This window comes from Psammomys obesus, unplaced genomic scaffold, assembly GCF_907164565.1.
Source record: "Psammomys obesus unplaced genomic scaffold, mPsaObe1.curated_primary_1811, whole genome shotgun sequence".
In the NCBI taxonomy this organism is placed as follows: Eukaryota; Metazoa; Chordata; class Mammalia; order Rodentia; family Muridae; genus Psammomys; species Psammomys obesus.
In genome coordinates, this window is record NW_026596452.1 from 73,060 (window position 1) to 91,719 (window position 18,660).

An 18,660-nucleotide genomic window follows, 5' to 3' on the forward strand; every position below is an offset into this window, starting at 1 on the left:
TTCATGTCAGGGAATGATGCTGCCCATATTTAAGGTGTATCTTCCTACTTTAATTAATTGAGATAATTCATCACAGACATGCATACATGTCTCTAAGGTGATTATTGATGCTGTAAAGATGACAATGAATATAAAAATCATAGTTATGTTGATGGTGACTGGTAGCCAGACTGTAGTGATTAAGAACCCAAACTCTAAAATCAGACTCCCTCAATTTGAATACCATTTGTTAGTAGTATGACCTTAAGCATATTACTGAAACTCTTTATACCTCAGCTGTCATAATCTATAAAATGCCAATATACTTTTTAAATTGAGTTTTGAGAATTAAACTATATGGTGCATATAAAGTGCTTGACATGATATCTGTTACATTCTAACAGGTATTTGAACTTCTGTTTTTAATTTTAATATTGACAGCATGAAAAATGTTGGGTTTTGTAGCACTTTACAATTTTTTTCATCAAAGTATGTGGTAAGTAGAAGAATGATGTAAAGATTCTTAGTTTTTTGTTTTTTGAAAAATTCATTTATGTATGTATTATTCTTCATATATTATATCCCCACTGTAATTTCCCCTTTCTCCTGTCCTTCCTTCTCTCCTCCCTATCCTTCCCTCTACATTTTTCCTCTCCTCCAGATCCATTCATTTTCCATTTTCCTTCAGAAAAGAGCAGGCCTCCCACTAATAAAATTTCATATATGCTTATAATTCATTTTGATCAATGCTAGCCAACTTCCCCTCCCTGCCATTTCATCCCCTATCCTTTCTCATGTTTCTCTCCCAACTTTGTGTGCTGAGTCCATTCAGTGCTTCCTGTATATGTACTCCTGTAGGACAATCTACAAGGGCATAGGGTTGTCTCATGGATGAAATCCCTAAAGTAAACTGGTTCTTCCTTACCTAGCAGCCATTAATTGACAGTAGGTCCTCAGTTAAGGGTGGGGTCTCATGAGCTCCTCCCCAGTCCATGCTTGGGTTTTGGCTGCCTTAATCTTGTACATGTATTCACCGATGCTTTGTGTCTATGCATTCAGTGGCTCTATTATATCTGGCAAGAAGACTTTTGCTGCAGATATCCAATGCCTTTGTCTCTTACAATCTTTTCACCTTTTTACCCATGATGCTCCCTGAGCCTTGTGGGAGGAAGTGTGTGATATAGGTGTCCTGTTTAGAGATGGGCAGTCCACAGTCTGTTATTGTCTGCATGTTAACTAGTTTATTGTTCTCTTCATTAATCACCATCTATTGTAAATAGAATCTCTTGTGTGGATTGGGAGATGCACTGATAGAAAGATGAAAATTCAGCGGGAAGTTTATTATTATGACCATTTTGTAGAATAATACTAGATTACCTTCTCATGCCTGTATCCTATCTATCTGTGGAATTTGGGACCTACTTAACATACTGAGCATGAGATCCATCTTGTGGAGCAGGCTTTAGATCCATTAGAGATTTGGGTGGCTAAGGTGTAGGGGATTCCAGCATTGATGTGCAACATGTTGGCAGGGGTGCCAGTGGTAGTGTTCATTCTTGGTGATAGAAATGGTGGAGGAGGTTATGGTACCTTGGTCATGGTGTCTCTTCACAGCAATAAAGAAGTAAGACACATCCTGTTAGGAATAATATACCAAATAAAGATTAAAATACTGGAAACATATGCATTTTATTAGTTACTTCTCTGTTGTAACAAAATACCCTTATCAGAAGCATTGTCTTATTAGATGAAAAAATTAATTTTGACTTATTGTTCCAGTGACAATGAGTCCATTATGTTGAGTGGGCATGGTAGCTAACGGTAGTCATAGTGGAAGAATCAGGAAATAGAGACTATGACATGAAACAGAGAGAGCACTGGAAATGTAGGCCAAGACTTTATGCTCTCAAAGTTGACACCCAGTGACATAATTCCTCCAGCAATGCTGAAGCTCCTAAACACCCCTAAGCAGTGTCACCAACTGGGAACCTTGTGTTCAAATGCCAGAGCCTGTTAGATACATTTTTCATTCAAAGTGTCACATTCGTTTAACATTCTTAAAGTCTTATTTACCTCTAAAATATGACATCCTAATACTAGCTCTGTCAGGGGGGATACCTGTTTGGATATTCTGAAAAACCAATGGATGGTAGTAGCAACAAGGTCCTGCATACTATTGTCATTGCAAGTACTGTTGGCATCTACAGAACAAGATCTACAAGATGCAGTAATAGCAAATACGTACCAACAAAATCAGGAAATGTGCAAACAGACAGCTTAACATTTAGAAGATGTGTATGCTGGAAAACCATTTTCTAGTGCAGAATATACTCATATCACATCTAGTGCAGAACATACTCATATCACATACACAAACAAAAAGAATCAAAACAAAACTCTGCTGTGGGATTTGATAGCCTTGTCTTCAAAATCATGTTATATAGGGACTGCAGCAAAATTACTTCTGAGAAACTGAGACATAGAGAGCTGCTAGTAGCCACACATGCCTCTTCTTGATAAGTACCAACATCTGTTATCTTAGGATTCTGCATAGATTTTTTTATGTGTAAAGATTCTATTCAATGTCACTGGACTCTGGAAAAAGTCCTTAATCTATAAATAAAGCTAATTAAATATATATATATAATTTAAGAATTGAAATACTGTAATGTTTTTCTTAATATTTTAAAATTTAGATAAACTAAAACTTGCTATTTTAATGTTTAGCACTGTAACAATACTAGCAAGTTGCTTCAGGAATTTTTTTTGAATAATTAAGGTAATATTTGAGTGTGTCAGGGTTATTCAGCTTGTTTTTATTGCATCACAGCTACCTACTGTTGTTTACATGGATCCTCTGTAACTGTGGATTTACTTGCATGCTCATACTTGACTTCTTTCTCTATAAACATTATAATAGTTTAGAAAAAGCATACCCAATAACCTGGTATCTCACAACTTCTTAACTTACTTAACTTACTTTTGCAAATCACTTTCTTATATCAATTATGTGATAGCCTGGCCAATAAACAAGAATATTCTTTTTCATAGCAAGAAAGGGAAACAGCCATAGCAATCAGGTCCCAAAGGTACATGGAGATGAAATTCTTGAGTAATGAGATTTATCCAGATTAAAATATGGTAATCCACTCAGAGCCTTTTTACATAGAGAAATAGGGACACCTGTTATCATGAACAGCTAAGATTCTAGTAGTTGGGCTGGGCATGGTAGCAAATGTCTCTAATACCAGTGCTCAAGATGCAAAGGCAGACAGATCTCTATGACTTTGAGGTCAGCCTGGTCTACAGAATGAATCTAGGACAATCAGGGCTCAGTTACACAGAGAGACGCTGTGTCAATAAAAAAGGGGGGTGGATTCTAATAGTTCATTTCTCTGTATTTGGTGGGGGAAATGTGCTGAGAGTTTTTCTGTTTTCGGTCATTGATTTGGAATGTGTTATAGCTTTTTACTATTAAAAGTTTTCCTGTGTAAGGCTGGAGAGATAGCTCAGCAGTTAACACAAATTATAAGAGAATAATAATAGTAACTTCTTTCAGTCAGATTTTTACAACAATGTCTTCACATATCCAAGCAGATCATTCTGGAAGTGGAAATATTTTTTTGTCATTTATTTGTACTTATTGCTCCTGCAGAAGACCTGGGTTCAGTTTTCAGCACCCGTATAGTGGCCCACAATTGTCTTACTATATAGCCCTGGCTGGCCTGAAATTACATATGTAAACCAGGCTGGCCTCAACCCTAGAGATCTACTTTCCTCTGTATCTTGAGTACTGGGATTAAAGGCATGTTAAAGGGGTGGTTCTTGAGGTTGTCTTATCCTTTCACCTTTCCAGTCTCCTTTTTTCCACTTTCTGTCCACCATGAGGTAAGTAGTCTTTGCCATGCATTGCCATCATCATACTGTTCTGGCAAAGCATATGGGACCAAGTGAATAGACTGAGTCCTCTGAAATCATATGCTGAAAATAAATACTTCCAAAACTCAAGGACCCTAACCCTGTGCAAAAATAAATATTTCCAAAAGTGTGACTGAAAGAAGATAATTGTTAGAGTTATTATTATTATTTTCTTATAATCTGTTAACTATTAACTGTTCTTTTGGTAAAGGACAATTTTCTCTGATCATTTACTTTTGTAGGCCCTTCTCATATGCTCTAGTCAATGTACATAATTATGGTATGAATGTTTACAGCTTAATGTAGTTAGTTTTCGCATGTAGTATGTATATATATGTGTATATATATGTATATATATGCTTATGTAGCAATTGGATTTATGTATTTTATCCTGTTCATTCTGCACTAAATGAACCCCAAGCTGATTCCTTGTTACCTGCTGCACTGTAGAGAATTTGTAAAGAAAGCAGTTAATTGAAATGTAGTAGCCATATTTAAAAGTTGTATTTGTAAGTATATGTAGTTTGTAATAATTTACTGATGTAAAACAAACACATTCATTGAGCCAACATGAAGATTAAGAATTAGAGGTACTTTTCTACCCTTGTCTACTGAATGACTACTCCCCTTGAAAGATGATCTCTGCCCTAACTTATCCCCATAGATTAAAAAGCTGTTAAATAACCCAATTTGTAGAATGTTTGGATAGTGTGCACAAAGCCCTGGGCTTAATCTCCATCACTTCTGTCTTAGGTTTACTGTTGCTGTAATGAAACACTATGACCAAAATCAACTTGGGAAGGAAAGGGTTTATTTTGCCTTACACTGTCATATCATTGTAGGAAGTCAGGGCAGGAACTTAAACAGGCCAGGAATCTTGAGGCAGGAGCTGATGCAGAGGCCTTGGAAGAGTGTAGTTTACTTGGCTTTTTCCTTATAGCTTTTTCATCCTGGTGTCTTATAGAACCTAGGACCATCAGCCCAAGGATAGGACCACCTTCAATGAGCTGGGCCCTCATAATGAAGAAAACATCCTACAGACTTGCCAACAGCCACGTCTTATGTGGGCATTTTTCTATTGAGGTTCCCTCCTCGTAGATATATCTAGCATGTGTCAAGTTGACATAAAAACTAGCCATCTAAACCAGTCAAGGGTGCATTCTTATAATCCTAGCATTTTGAAAGTGTAGGCAAAAATATGAGGATTCCAATGTCTTTGACTACATAGCAAATTTAAGGTTAGTCAGTACTACCTAAGGCTATGTCTACAAAAATTATAGAAAGAAGCTGTAACATTTACTCTATTTTTCTTTCTGTCAAAATTGTGACATTAACCCATGATATAATAAGTGGCTATATAAAATATTAGTAAATTATTTGTTTTAATTACTGTACAATATTTCATTATTGTTTATGGATATTTTGGTAGTTTCCAGTTTTAGGTATGAAAAACAGCCCACAACATTTTTATGTGGCTCTTTTGAACTTTTATATATCTCTTTTTATAATATTTCTAAGATTGGAATTGCTGAGTAATTAGTACATTTTGTTATTTGTTTTTATATTTGTTTTAAACTTCTTGTATCCTGGTTAAAATGCATTAATTGATACTGAAAAGGTAATGATGCAAAAGAAAGTGCATAATTAAAGGACTGTGTCTCTGGGGTTTTGACACATAATAAGTAAATACCTATGTTTTTAGGAAAATCAAACAGATTTATGTGTCTGGTTCAAAGCCCAAAGTTCATGTTGGATAGAATAAACTAGTATGCTTGCAGCCAATTGGCTTAGCATAAAACTTTATTAAAAATTTAAAATAGAAAATGTTTTCTCTTAAAGAACCACTTGTTGATTCAACACCATGTGCATTTATACATAGAGAAGGAAAAAAAAGTGAAGCCTTGCCAATGATTTCATACTGCTTTTTATAGGTTTTAGAGAACTCTGCTCTGGGGAACTACTGATTCTGAATGACCAATCTCTTCTTGAAAAAAGAAGGAAGGGGAAAAGGATATTTGAAATTAAACAGAATAGTGAAAGGGCACTTTGCCTCTAGCTCTGTAGTATAGTTCTTATCTACTGTGATCTAGACCCTGAGTTCCATCTTTAGAACCATAAAAGTGTGAGAACTGATTAAAGTAAGATCTTGAAGGCTGTTACTACAAATCATTCATAGTCAGTGCCAAGAATAAAACATCTGATGATTGTTTTCTAGTCTGTCACTTTCAAAACTACCAGCAGAAATCTTGCTCGAGCCATGTGTATGAAGAATATCAAGCTCACTATCATCATCATCATCGTATCAATTGTAAGTTTTTCTTTCTTTAGTGTATGAGCTTATTTTTCACTCTTTAAGAAATTGAGCCAGATGGTGGCCCAAATTCTTTAAGACACCTTTAATCCCAGCACTTGGGAGCCAGGGGCAGACAGATCTCTGAGTCCAAGGCCAGCCTGGTCTACAAAGTGAGTTCCAGGAAAGCCATGACTACACAGAGAAACACTGTTTTAAAAAAAGAAAAAGAAAGAAAGGGATGGAGGGAGGGAAGGAAGGGAAAAAAGAAAAAGAAGAAAGGAAGGAAAGGAAAAAAGAAAAGGAAGGAAAGAAGGAATTGGGTGCTGAAATTCTTTCTTAATGATTAGCTCTCTAAAAAGGGCCTCATTCACCTTTTAATTGTAAAATATATGACCAGGAAGTACCTTTTCTTATGAAATCAGCATTAAATACCATCCTTCACTTAACTTTTATTTCTTCTTTTGAGAATATTTGTACCTAAATGACATAAATAAAATTGAGTTTGAAGAGATGACTCTTGCTCTGTAAGCAAGAGGCCCTGAGTCCAAATTTCTTACACTTAACCTAAGAGGCTGGGCATAGCCATGCAGGCCTGTAACCCCCGCATGTGCAGTGTAGACATATTGATCCTGGGAGCTTGTTTAGTAACCAACCTAATTGAAAAGGTGAGCTTCATATTCAGTGAGAGACTTTGTCTAAAAACATAAATAGGAAAACAATAAAGGAAGGCACTGAAAGTTCTCTGGCTTCTACCTATACAGTCACAGGTGTACATGCCTGTATATATACACTTTTAATATGTAAAACTTTTAGCCAGTTCAGTTTATACAAAGAATTATATATGAATGAATATGTGATTTTATCTCAACTAAAATTCGTTAGCTGTGTGGTATGTCTTTTGTGTTAATCCTGTCTCATGATCGAAGAAGTTTATTGTGTACATACACTTGTGTGACAGTTATAGAATTCTGAAACTGTGAATCCCCCCATTGTTTAGAAGCTAACATTTAACAAAAAAGAAAATAATAAAATTTGTCCTCAAAATAACCCCTTATTTTTGATATATTGTTTACATTAGTGAAGACTTATTACTCTCCTAGTACTGGTAATGTTTCTTTAATGGTTAATGGTTTTAATGAACCATGTAATAGAGTCATGTAAGTAAAATTGCCTTCTTTATCCTTCCAGGTATTCATCTATGTCGTTGTGTCACTTCTCTGTGGTGGGTTTACATGGGCAAGCTGTGTGAAGAAATAAGAAAGAAAAAGTTACCATTAACAAAGGATATGAGAGTGAAAGGACATAAAGGCAGTCCATGTGACTCAGGCTTTTCACTACTCTCAGAAAGTACCTGCCAGTTTCCTTAATCTTTTTCTCTTTTTCTTGTTTTAATAGTATTATATGCCTCCAGATTTATTTTGTCCTACCATAAGGTTTATTTTAATGAACTTCACATTGAACCATTATTTACAGGAGAAAAAGCATTTCTCTGTTTCTTTAGTTAAGTAGAACCTTCTACTTAGAAAGACACTTTTGTTCGTAGCATACAAAGAGTTTGCCAACATGAAAACCACCAATCTTAAGGCCTGTCTGCTAAAACTGTCTAGGAACTTTGTATATTCACACAAAAGTATTGGGAGACAGATTGTATTGCTAACATATCATTTCAGTTTCTTTTGTTATAGGAGAGTTTTAGGTGCTTCAAAATAATAAATAGAGAATTTGGGGAATTATAATAAATTGTTGGTGCTGCTTATATCCAGGAGCCCATACAAGTAATGTGGTTAACATTGAGTTTTTATTTCAATAAGGTGGGAAACATTTGCTAGCCCATTAGAAGCACAAGAATTATCCTTCTTACTCTCAGCATTTACTTTCTGAAATAAAGTTCGTGCATTATTTATTCATACTGCATATAGTTTAGTATCTTCAGTTTCCCTATTACAAAGTTTAATTGAGAACGTGAATTAAGTTAAGTTGAGGATTATGGGTTTTATATATTCTCTTTTCTTCTGTGCATATTTGGGACAAACATAGTAATAAAATTTATAATTGATGAGAGGGGAACCAAATACCTCTCAGTCACCAAAGAAAAAGAAGAGAGCCATAGTAAAGGTGCATGCATTTTAGCCTCACAAAATGTGGTCATGTTTTTGTTTTTGTTTTTGTTTTCCATTCTTTGAAAAGCCCAAAGTAAATACAGTTAGAAGTCAGTTCCAGGATTTGGGTTTGACTTCTTTTTTATGGTTTAACAAATTCTTTAATCTGCCTAATTTTGAAAAATTTAAAACCTGAAAGAGAATAGATGGTATAATGATATAGAAAAAATACAAAATATCTTATCATACATTTATTGTAGTATAAAAATTTTTGAGTGCAATGCTTCTTTATCTATTTTGGCATCAGTCATTTAGTAGTTGCTGTCTATCTGAAAAGAAGAAAATTTTTGCCCTAGATATAATTGCATTTATTTATGAATAGGTGAAATTAAATAGAAGTGATATTATAGCTTACTCTTTTCTCAATGAAACAATAAATTAGCATTTTAAACTCAGCCAATTGTTAGCTTAGTCATGTGCCTTGAATATCTTTGTGTTCTATAATCAGTATCTGGGTATCTTCTACCTTCATGCTACCTTCTTTTTTTTATGATATATCTAATACACACAGGAACACCTCTTTTGTTCATCAGGCATACTAAAAATGTTTTTCCCATATATTTTTATGAGCACTACTAATTTCATTGTAATTATATAATTATTTCCTACTTATATTCATTCTCAAAATAATTGACATTTTTGAGTAATAATTTTAATTTTTAATTAAAGGCTTAAAATTTACTTCCCTTATTTTATAAGCTGAATAAAATTTATGTGCATGCTATAAGAATTAACTATTCCTTGCTCTAGGTATAAGAAGGCTTTGTAAGGCACATGTCTCATTGTAAATGATGCACAAACTTAAGAAAATAATAAAACTTAAGAGCAAAAAATCAAGTTACTTGTTTTACAAGTTCTTACTATACTTTTATTTACTAATATTTAAGAATGGTGTAAAGAGCAAAATAAGTGTTTAAGGATATACTAAGAAATGTAACCTGATTTTTTTCCATTCAGATTTCAGGAAGTGGTAGTTCAAAGGTTAAGGTCATCAGGTGAGCGGTTGAGTGGGTGAGGGTTAGGGTTTGGGGGTTAGTGTTAGGGGTTAGGGTAAGGGGTTAAGGTTGGGTTGGATTAGAGTTAGGGCTTAGGGTCAGAGTCAAGGTTAGAGTTAGGTTAGGGTTAGTGGTAGAGGGTTAAGGTTGCATTTGTGCTAGGGAGAAACCCTATGAGTGTAACCAATGTGGTAAAGTTCTGTGCATATGGTAGTCTTCATCAAATGCATAAAATAACACATACTGAAGAGAAACCCCATAAATGTAACCAATGTGGTAAAGCCTCCACATATCACAGTTATCTTCAAATAAAAAGAACACATACTGGAGAGGAACCTTATGAATGTATCAATGTGGTAAAGCCTTTTCAAGTCAACTTAATCTATTATCATAAAAGAACAAATACTGGAGAGAAACCCTATAAATGTAATCAATGTGGTAAAGCCTTTACAGTTCGCAATCAACTTCCAATATATAAAAGAACATACGCTGGAGAGAAACCCTATGAATGTAGCGAATGTGGTAAAGCCTTTGCATATCACAGTTATCTTCAAATACATAAAAGAACACATCCTGGAGAGAAACCTTATGAATATAACCAATGTGGCAGAGCCTTTGCACAAAACATTTGTCTTCAAAGGCATGAAAGAATTCAAACTGGAAAAAAAAAATCTAATGAATGTAATCAATGTGGTAAAGATTTTACAAGTCACACTCTTCGTCAAATACATGAAAACATACTGGAGAGAAACCTTATGAATGTAACCAATGTGGTAAAGCCTTTGCAAAAAAAAAACAAAAAAAAAAAACAGTCGTCTTCAAACACATAAATGAACACATACTAGAGAGAAAACTTACGGATGTAATCAATGTAGTAAGCCTTTTCATGTCCAAAACCTCCAATATCATAAAAGAACACATACTGGATAGAAACATTGTGCTCAAGCCTTGCAAGTCACAGTATTCTCAAATATAAAAGAATATATGAATGTAATCAACGTGATAAAGCCTTTTCAAGTCAAAATTTTCTTCAAATACATAAAAAAACCCTACATACTCTAGAGAAACCCTATGAATGTAACCAATGTGGTAAAGCCTTTGCTTATCATAGAGGCAAGTTGTGGTGGTTAATCACACTTAATCAACAGTCACCAATCAGAGAGTGATAAACGTTGATCCTTATTACATAATCCAATGTCAAGCCCACAGAATGGAATGGTGCGATCACTTCTGGAATGAGAGTTTTCTCATTTCAGTAAACTTGTTATATACGCTCATCTCTCAGAAGTACACACCAGAGACTTACAGGATCTAGATAAGTCTTCAAAGATGTGCATAGCAGATTGTATGCTGGGTGGTTCTAGAGCTTTTCCAGTTAACGGTCAATATTAACCATCACAATTAATAGAATTGATTTGTAGACAATTCTGTCTTTCTGTTGGAAGGACCCTGCTGTTTGAAGTAGTAGTCCTCCCAGTCTAGATAGCCATTCTGAGCTTGGCGCTAGATGGAGGACTCCCTCTCCCAAGGAGGACATTCTAGTTTCTGTCTGACCTCATCTAGAGAGTCTCTTTAGGCATAGATACCTTTAACTATGACTGATATATGGCCTTTGACACAGTTCCCTTCTAGCTCTGCCCTCCCTCTGCCTATAGAGTCATTAAGGACTGTGTACCCCTTCATATGATAGGAACGTGCTACCAAACTCAAATAAAGTATCTCTGAAATGCCTAATTTCAATCAATTATGTACATTTATCCTGGGAGACAGCTATCCATTGTGCAAGGGGTATATAGCTTTTGTTTTCCCCTCATAAAGTTGAACTTTCTCCTTAAAGGGGTTGCAGAAGTTCATTTCTATTGCTGTCAGCCTTCTGAGCCCTGAGCCTTGCCTTCTCCTCCTGCCTTCGTCAGCTGATGGACAAAAGCTCCCCAGGAAAAAAACAAAGAACCACAGCTGGCATCCAATGTGGGGCTCTGGACTGCCAGAACAGGTGACCACCCCCTAAAAACAGTATAAGAGCACTCTTTGCCTTGAGAAAAACCAGGCCTAGCCCCCCACCACAAAAGCCACCAGTCCCAGGAATTAGGAAAGGTCATCAATTCCAGGAAGATGACAATGAAGTCTCCTACCAAAGAATAGCCTGGAGGAAACCCAGTAATATTTAACCATCACCCCTAGCAATGGCTAATCAGTGATTACCTAGAATTTACCCAGCTGTCCTTTACAATAGGTTGAGTAAAACAAATATGGTTTTGTTCTCTGGACAAACAACCAATTATAGAACTTCCTAACTGGAATTTCCCAAACCTCACTGTAATCCAATAAAAACCCTCCTCCCCATGAGCTCGGGGTTCTATACTCAAGAACCACTGTACTGGTGATGGTGTGGATTCGAGCATGAACTTGTAACAAAATACCCTACTGTGTTTGCATGGGAATTGGCTCCTTGGTGATCTTTGAGGTCCATGAGACTTGGCTATAACATCTTGGGAGCGTGTTCACAATCCCCAAGACCCCCCAGGATCTCCGAGCCAAAGGGTCCAGTACTGTCTGGTAAGCGTCTTGACTTTGTGTCTGTCTCTGTGTTCCTCTAGTTTCTGTTTTGGGCCTGAAGGCAACATCTGTAATCTGTGTGGTTGGAAACAGTTAAAGCAGATGCACTGGCCAATTGTGGGCCACAGAGGTTATGGAAGATGTTCCAGACCCCATTGGAGGAGATGGATATGCCCCTGTCTGTAAGGGGTAATAGAACACCCCTAGCTTTCTGTGATCTAAGAATCTCTGGATAAGGACAAAATGGGTCACTTTTGTGGTACAAACTATCCTACTTTCAGTTTTTCTACTGCATGGAGAGAGAGGTACAAGCGGGTGGGATCTGTTGTCTGGCTCTATGTCTGTCATTCTGGTTGACTGTCTTCTTTGTTGCTGCCTGTTTTTGTGGCTGATGGCCAGACTGCCTCTGCTCATGATGCCATGAAACCACAGGAGCCAGGGACAACTGCTTAGGTGTGGACTGACTTGTCATCTCTGTCATTTTGATTGGTACATAGATTCATTTAGGTTACAGTTTATCCTTCTCAGGTCTCTGGTCACATTGACAGCTAAGTTGAGCTAATGGTAGCTTTGCAGACAGTTAGATTCACTGTCAGTATATTAGTTGATTGATTGGCTAGCTAAAACTACTAGGTACTAATTCTCTTACTTAGAAAGCCAAACAGGTTTACCTTGCTCACAGGCTTCATGTTAACTTCTTGTGTCTTATGGTGAATAACTGGATAGAAAGATAGAAAATTTACATAAGGTCTGAGGATATAGAAGTTTTAAGTAATGAGGATCTAAAAAAAATTATTTGAGGGTCTAGGAAGATATTTCAAGGTTGGTAAATGAAGGTTATGAAGGGAAGCCTCTTAAGATGGTGTTTCAAAGTTGCTAAATGCAAGGAAGATTGGAGAGTTTAGTAGCTATTTTAAGGTTGGTAAGTGAAAGCTGTAAAGTGTTTGTGGATCTAAGAAGGTGTTTTAAGGTATGTGAATTCAAGTTGTAATAATATAAAAAAATAATTTAAGGTATATTAAAAATGGGAGATATTTCAGATTTCTCTTCCCCACTCTATGCTATTGTTGTACTTATGTTGGTATAAGATTTCAGAAGTTCAGAGTTATGACATTGATCAATAGAGTACTGATAAGCTGATGGAGCTCAAGATTTTAATTTCCCTTTGGTTGTCTTCTGGAGATAGAGTTAAAGGTGCTTCTCATCATGCTAAGAAGATCTCTGTCTAATGTTTATATCTCTGACCCAATATCATAGCTTTTACTAGGTCTTAATGGTTGAGTCTACTCCTGCTGTCTTGCAGATACCTCTTACCTGCATTTACTAAAGTATGGATCTCAATACAAGGGTGATACTAATAATACTTTTTGTAAACTAAAATTCACATGAACTTCAGGAAATGAAAAAGTCATGAGACTTGGATCTGCCATAGCTCTAGTGGACCCCAGATGAGTACACCCTCGTGATTTTGAAATGGGATTTTTCCCTTGGTCTTGGGATTCCTCACTTCCCTACTTACTAGACAAATTTTTCTCTCTAGTCTAAATTTGTCTCAGCAGATTTTCACTTGGCTAACAGACTCCAGATGTGGATTGTAAGCTGCTGAGATCTGGACCTTCTGAAAGCTGAAAGCTGAAAGCTGAAAGCTGAAGTAAATCAGTAGCTGATGTGATAGCTCCTTGTCTCTTCAACTGGATCATTAGTTAGATGGTTTTGATAAGTGCCACATTGCCTTGCTTTTGACTAGCCTTTCAGCCTTCCTGGGCCGCCAATATCTCCATCTTGATGGCAGCTTGAAGAAAGTTACAGAAGAGAAATTCATTGGTCAATATCCTACCCAACAGGCTGAAATACTAAGTCAAACGGGGCTCCTTGGCATAAGAAATGAGTTTCTATAATGCCAAATAACATACGAGGAAATTGGCCCCCACTAGACTCACTACTGTTAGGCCTCAAGTGATATTGCTTTTTTTTTTTTTACTTTCGGGCCTTGCATTTTAAATTGCTTAGTAGCTTTTATGAAGAAACAATTGGGAGCAATACAGTTAATTGTGCTCAAATCCTATTATGGAAGGTTAAATCAAGAGGACACCGAGAAGTCATATCTATAAGACCCATGATTGGGCCTTCAAATGACTGTGAAAATCAGGGAATTAGAGAACCAGGCCTGAACTTCCCAAAAGTCACCAGTCCCAGGAACTAGGCCATAGGTCACCAATTCCAGGAAAAAAAACAATAAAGTCCCCTACCCAAGGAATAGCCTGGAGAAAACCCAGTAATATTTAACCATTACCCCTAGCAACAGCTAATCTGTGAATACCTGGAATTTACCCAAGTATTCTTTGCAATAGGTTGAGTAAAACAATTATGGTTTGGCCCTCTGGACAAACAACCAATCGTAGAGCTGCCTAGCTAGAATTTCCCAAAGCTTGTTGGAAACCAATAAAAATCCTCCTTTTCCTGAGCTCCAGGCTCTACACTCAAGACCCACCACGTTGGTGATGATATGGGCCCAAGCTTGAGCTTATAATAAAACACCCTACTGTGTTTGCATCAGAATTGGCTCCTTGGTGGTCTTTTGGGTCTGTGAGACTTGGGCATAACACTGGCTCCTATAAATAGGGTCTAGACCTCCAAATTCCAGTCCCTATGCCATCTTGCTGGCTTGAGAAGAGATTTCTTTTAAACATACTTAAACATGGACATTTAGAAAGAGAGAGGTACATGGGAAATAGATAGTCCATACCCTATGATGGAGGAGCAGGCTCAAGAGAAAGAGGTTTTAGGGCCTCACAAGCATTTACACATCTTCTAAAGCATTTTTAAAAATTTTATTATGTGTTTGTTAACATGTGTACAGGTGCCTGCAGAGGCCAGAGGTGTCAGATCCATTAGATCTGGAGTTGCAGGCAGTTGTGAAACACCCAACATGGGTGCTGGGAACAAAAGAGCAGGATGTTTTTAACTGCTGGGCCATCTCCCCAGCCTCCATATCCATGGTTAAGGTGGCTTCTGAAATTACATGGCTTAAAAGATGTGTGTGTGTGTGTGTGTGTGTGTGTACAGTCACTTTTCTCCTTCCACCAGGTGAGTCTTGGGGATTGAACTCAGGTTCTCAGGCTTGGTGACAAGTGCCTTTACCCATTTAAGTCACTTCACCAGCCTTGATCTTGTGTTTTTGAGTGAGGGTCTCATGTAGGTTTGGCTGGCCTAGAACTGACTACAGAGCAGTGGCTTCCTGTGGATGTTTGAAAGAGAACAGACCCCGTAGGCTCATATGTTTGAATACTCAGTCCCCATTTGATGAACTGTTTGGGAATGATTAGGAGGTGCAGCCTTGTTGGAGGAGGTGTGTTTGTTATTGAGTGTCCAGGAAAAAAACAAAGCTACTTTGTTATTGAGTGTCCAGAAAAAAAAAAAAAAGAACAAAACAACAACAACAAAAAACAAGTTTTCCCTCTGGCCTTCACCTTGAGACAGAGATAAGGGGATATTTCGCCAAGTTCCTTAAAACTTGTTTGTGTGACCTTGGACCATATCTGCCACAAGGAAGCTCTTTAAGAAACAAGTGGAGCAGTTCCTTGAACTTCTTTCTTGTATTGATGTGACTTGTTTTTGCTTTGCCTATAAAAATGAATTGAGGAGTAAACTCCCAGCTGCAGTCTTACTGACAACCCTCTCAAGCTGATCCCATGTATAGTGTGACTTGCTTTAATTATTTCAATCCTCACTCCCCACTCAGGAACTGATTGACTCTGTTGGCAGGCTCCAGCAGAGGTGTATCGCTGAGGTTTGGCCTTGAGGTTTCAAAAGGCCATACCAGGCCCAGTGTCTCTTTGTCTCTTTCTGCCTGCTCCCTCCAGAGTGGGTATAAAGCTCTCAGCTATTATTCCAGCATGATGCCTCTCTGGTCCCCATCATGACAATCATCACTCTCAAAAACTATAAGCAAGGCCCCAAGTAAATGTTTTCTTACAAGAGTTGCCTTTTTTTTTTTTTTTTTTTTTTGATAAGTGAGCTAGATCACACTGTTGCTCCTGAGCAGCTGATTAGGAATGAGAAACAACTGTGAGTCATAATTGTCAAAGTAAACTCTCCCCTCTCCTTTAGGCTTCCACTTTGCTGAGTAATACACTGGACTGTTATCCAAATTTAAAATTTGGTTTTTAATTTTGAGAACTTACAGATTCAAGCTGGGAGAGACAGTAAGTAGTAGCAGCAAATGTGTTGGGGTGGAAAAGATGGTTCAGGGGTTAAGAGCATGGACTGCACTTGCAAAGGACTTAGGTTTGGTTCCCTGCACTCACACTGAATGGCTCACAATCACCTGTAACTCTGTAACTCCAGCTTCTTTTGGCCTCCTTGATCACTATACATGTATGTGGGTGCATGTGCATGCACACACGCCACAAACACTTGCATAAGTAAAATTAAAAAAATACAGCAAAGATCTGATATGCTTGAGTCTTAAACAGGATTCATTGCTATTTTATTTTATTTCTTCTCCCTTTTAAAATTAATTCTTGTGGTTTTTTTTAGCAGGGTCTCTTATAGCGCAGGCTGGGCCCAAACTTGCTACATAGCTAAGGATGACCATGAACTCTTGATCCTCTGCCTTCTGCCTTCCAAGAGCTGGGATAACAGAACTAATGACACCACTCTCCCTCTCTCCTTGTTACACTGTGTAGCCCTGGCTGTCCTGAAACTCATTCTGTAGACCAGGCTGGCCTCGAACTCAGAGATCCACCTGCCTCTGCCTTGTGAGTGCTGGTATTAAAGTCATGCATCTCCACCATCTGGCTCCTAGCTTGCTATTTTAACAATCTTGTTTGAAATATGGGCAAGTATTGTGTTTATGTAGGCAATCTGTACCACTTACTGTTTTTGTTTATTTTAGTCAAAACCTTCAACTCTCTGGTGTTGAGATGTCAACCACACTCACCCTGTAGCCCAGGAACCTCATGCCTTGGCCTCTCAATTGCTGGGATCAGAGGAGTCATTTACAACTCAAAGCTTCTCTCTTACTTTTTTCCTTCTGTCTTTCCCCTCCCTCTCTTCCACTTTCCTTCTCTTCCCATGCCTTCCTTTGTTTCTCTTTCCTGTACCCCTAAACCCTTGCACCTTTTTGGAAAAATATCAATATCTGAAATCTTAAAAATAGAACATTGACATTTATGTCATTATTTTATGGTGTGCCACAAGCATGCATATGGCATGTATGTGAGGGTCAGAGGACAACTTGCCAGAATCTGTTCTTCTACTATGTAGGATCCCAGGAGATCAAACTCAGGTCGTCAGGCTTGGCTGCAAGCACCTTTACCTGCTGAGCCTACTCGCTGGCCCATGCATCTGAAATTTTTATGAAAAGCACTTTTGTGCCAACTTTGAGCACCTGAGTAGAGGCCATGGCTGCATTTGCTTTGCCAACATAGGCTGCTCCTGTCAGCAATTTGGTGATATCTTCCAAAAAGCGCAAACACACATGCCCTTTCGCCCACTCAGGAAGCCACAGGCAGATACCACCTCATCTGTGTGAAGTGTCATGCAGGCCAGAACACTTTACCACTTTGCTTGGTTTTATATGGTGCTGGGGAATCAAAAGCAGGTCTTCAGACATGGTTGCAAGTGCCTTTACATACTGAGCCATCTCACCTGCCCTTCCCACAATTTTTCATAATCACTGACTCTGCTCCATGCTAGCTAAGATTCTTTTCTACAGTGAAGTCATGATTAAGGGACTTCCTCAAGATGCTAGCATCTAGCCTGGGCTTTGTCTTCTCCTGTACCACCACTAACAAAAGCCACAGCAGTGCCACAAACCTTATGTGTTTCTCATAAAATTTCTGTGGACTGAAGCTCCCCAAAAATAAAAAGCTAGTCTACAAGGCTGTTGGACGGGCTGAGTTCATGATTGTAGAGTTAGGACGTTGCAGATCCAGTGCCACGTCAATCCTCAGTTACCTTTAACCCCTTATAGCAGTAATTCCTTGCCCAAATCTGTGTCTGATCTAATGCTCTTTTGACCATCACATGAAAACTCTGGGAACATGTTGTCTTTACAAATCACCCATTTGCACTACCTCCAAAGCCAAGAATTCCATCAGACAGCATCAGAGATCTGGTGACGATATCTGCTTTGCTGTCCTTGTTTGCTTACTGTTGCTGTGATAAACACGGTGATCAAAAAAAAAAAAAAAAACAACTTGGGAATTTCAGCTTACGGGTTAGAGTCCATCACTGAGGGTAACCAAGGCTGAAACTCAAGATAGGAGTTTAAAGCAAAACCATGATGAAATACTACTTAATGTAGAGAGAATATCTGTATGCTATATGGAAAAATCACCTACCAATAAAAAGCTGGTGGCCTATTAGTTGAGGCAGGAAATAGGAGGTGGGAATTCCAGCAGAGAGAGATGAACTCTGGGATAGAAAGAGAGGAGAGATTCGCCCCAGACTCTGAGGAAGATGGCCGCATTAAACCAGCCATGAGGCATACAAACAATATAAAAAGACAATATAGGTTATAAAGTATTAGGGGAATGAGCCAAAGATTATGGCCTAGGCCTTTATTCACAATGAATAAAGTCTCAAGGTTATTATTTCGGGAACTGGAGCATAGAGGAAAAGCCCAAGTTTATTAAGGTTACAATGTAACAGCTTACTCCTTGGTTCACATTCCTGCCTAGGGATAGTACCCACCCATGTAGACTGGGTTCTACATCCATTAGCAATCAAGAAAATGTCTCCCAGATGTGGCTAT

The 18,660-nt window shown here is 37.8% G+C and overlaps 1 protein-coding gene and 1 non-coding gene across 3 annotated transcripts in view; one reads left to right on the plus strand and one right to left on the minus strand.

Moving 5' to 3' along the window:
* Vamp7 (vesicle associated membrane protein 7) overlaps positions 1–9,186 on the plus strand; it is a 38,081-nt gene extending 28,895 nt beyond the window's left edge. For both annotated transcript variants that reach the window (XM_055598273.1, XM_055598274.1), the window contains exons 7-8: positions 6,113–6,205; positions 7,379–9,186. In XM_055598273.1, coding sequence (XP_055454248.1) covers positions 6,113–6,205; positions 7,379–7,447 — 162 coding nt within the window. In that variant the 3' untranslated portion in view covers positions 7,448–9,186. The remainder of the gene's footprint in view (positions 1–6,112; positions 6,206–7,378) is intronic.
* On the minus strand, positions 2,953–3,078 carry LOC129669905 (small nucleolar RNA SNORA24). The gene has a single exon (XR_008719103.1). It is a non-coding gene; the product is annotated as a small nucleolar RNA SNORA24 (small nucleolar RNA).
* Positions 9,187–18,660: the final 9,474 nt, after the last annotated feature.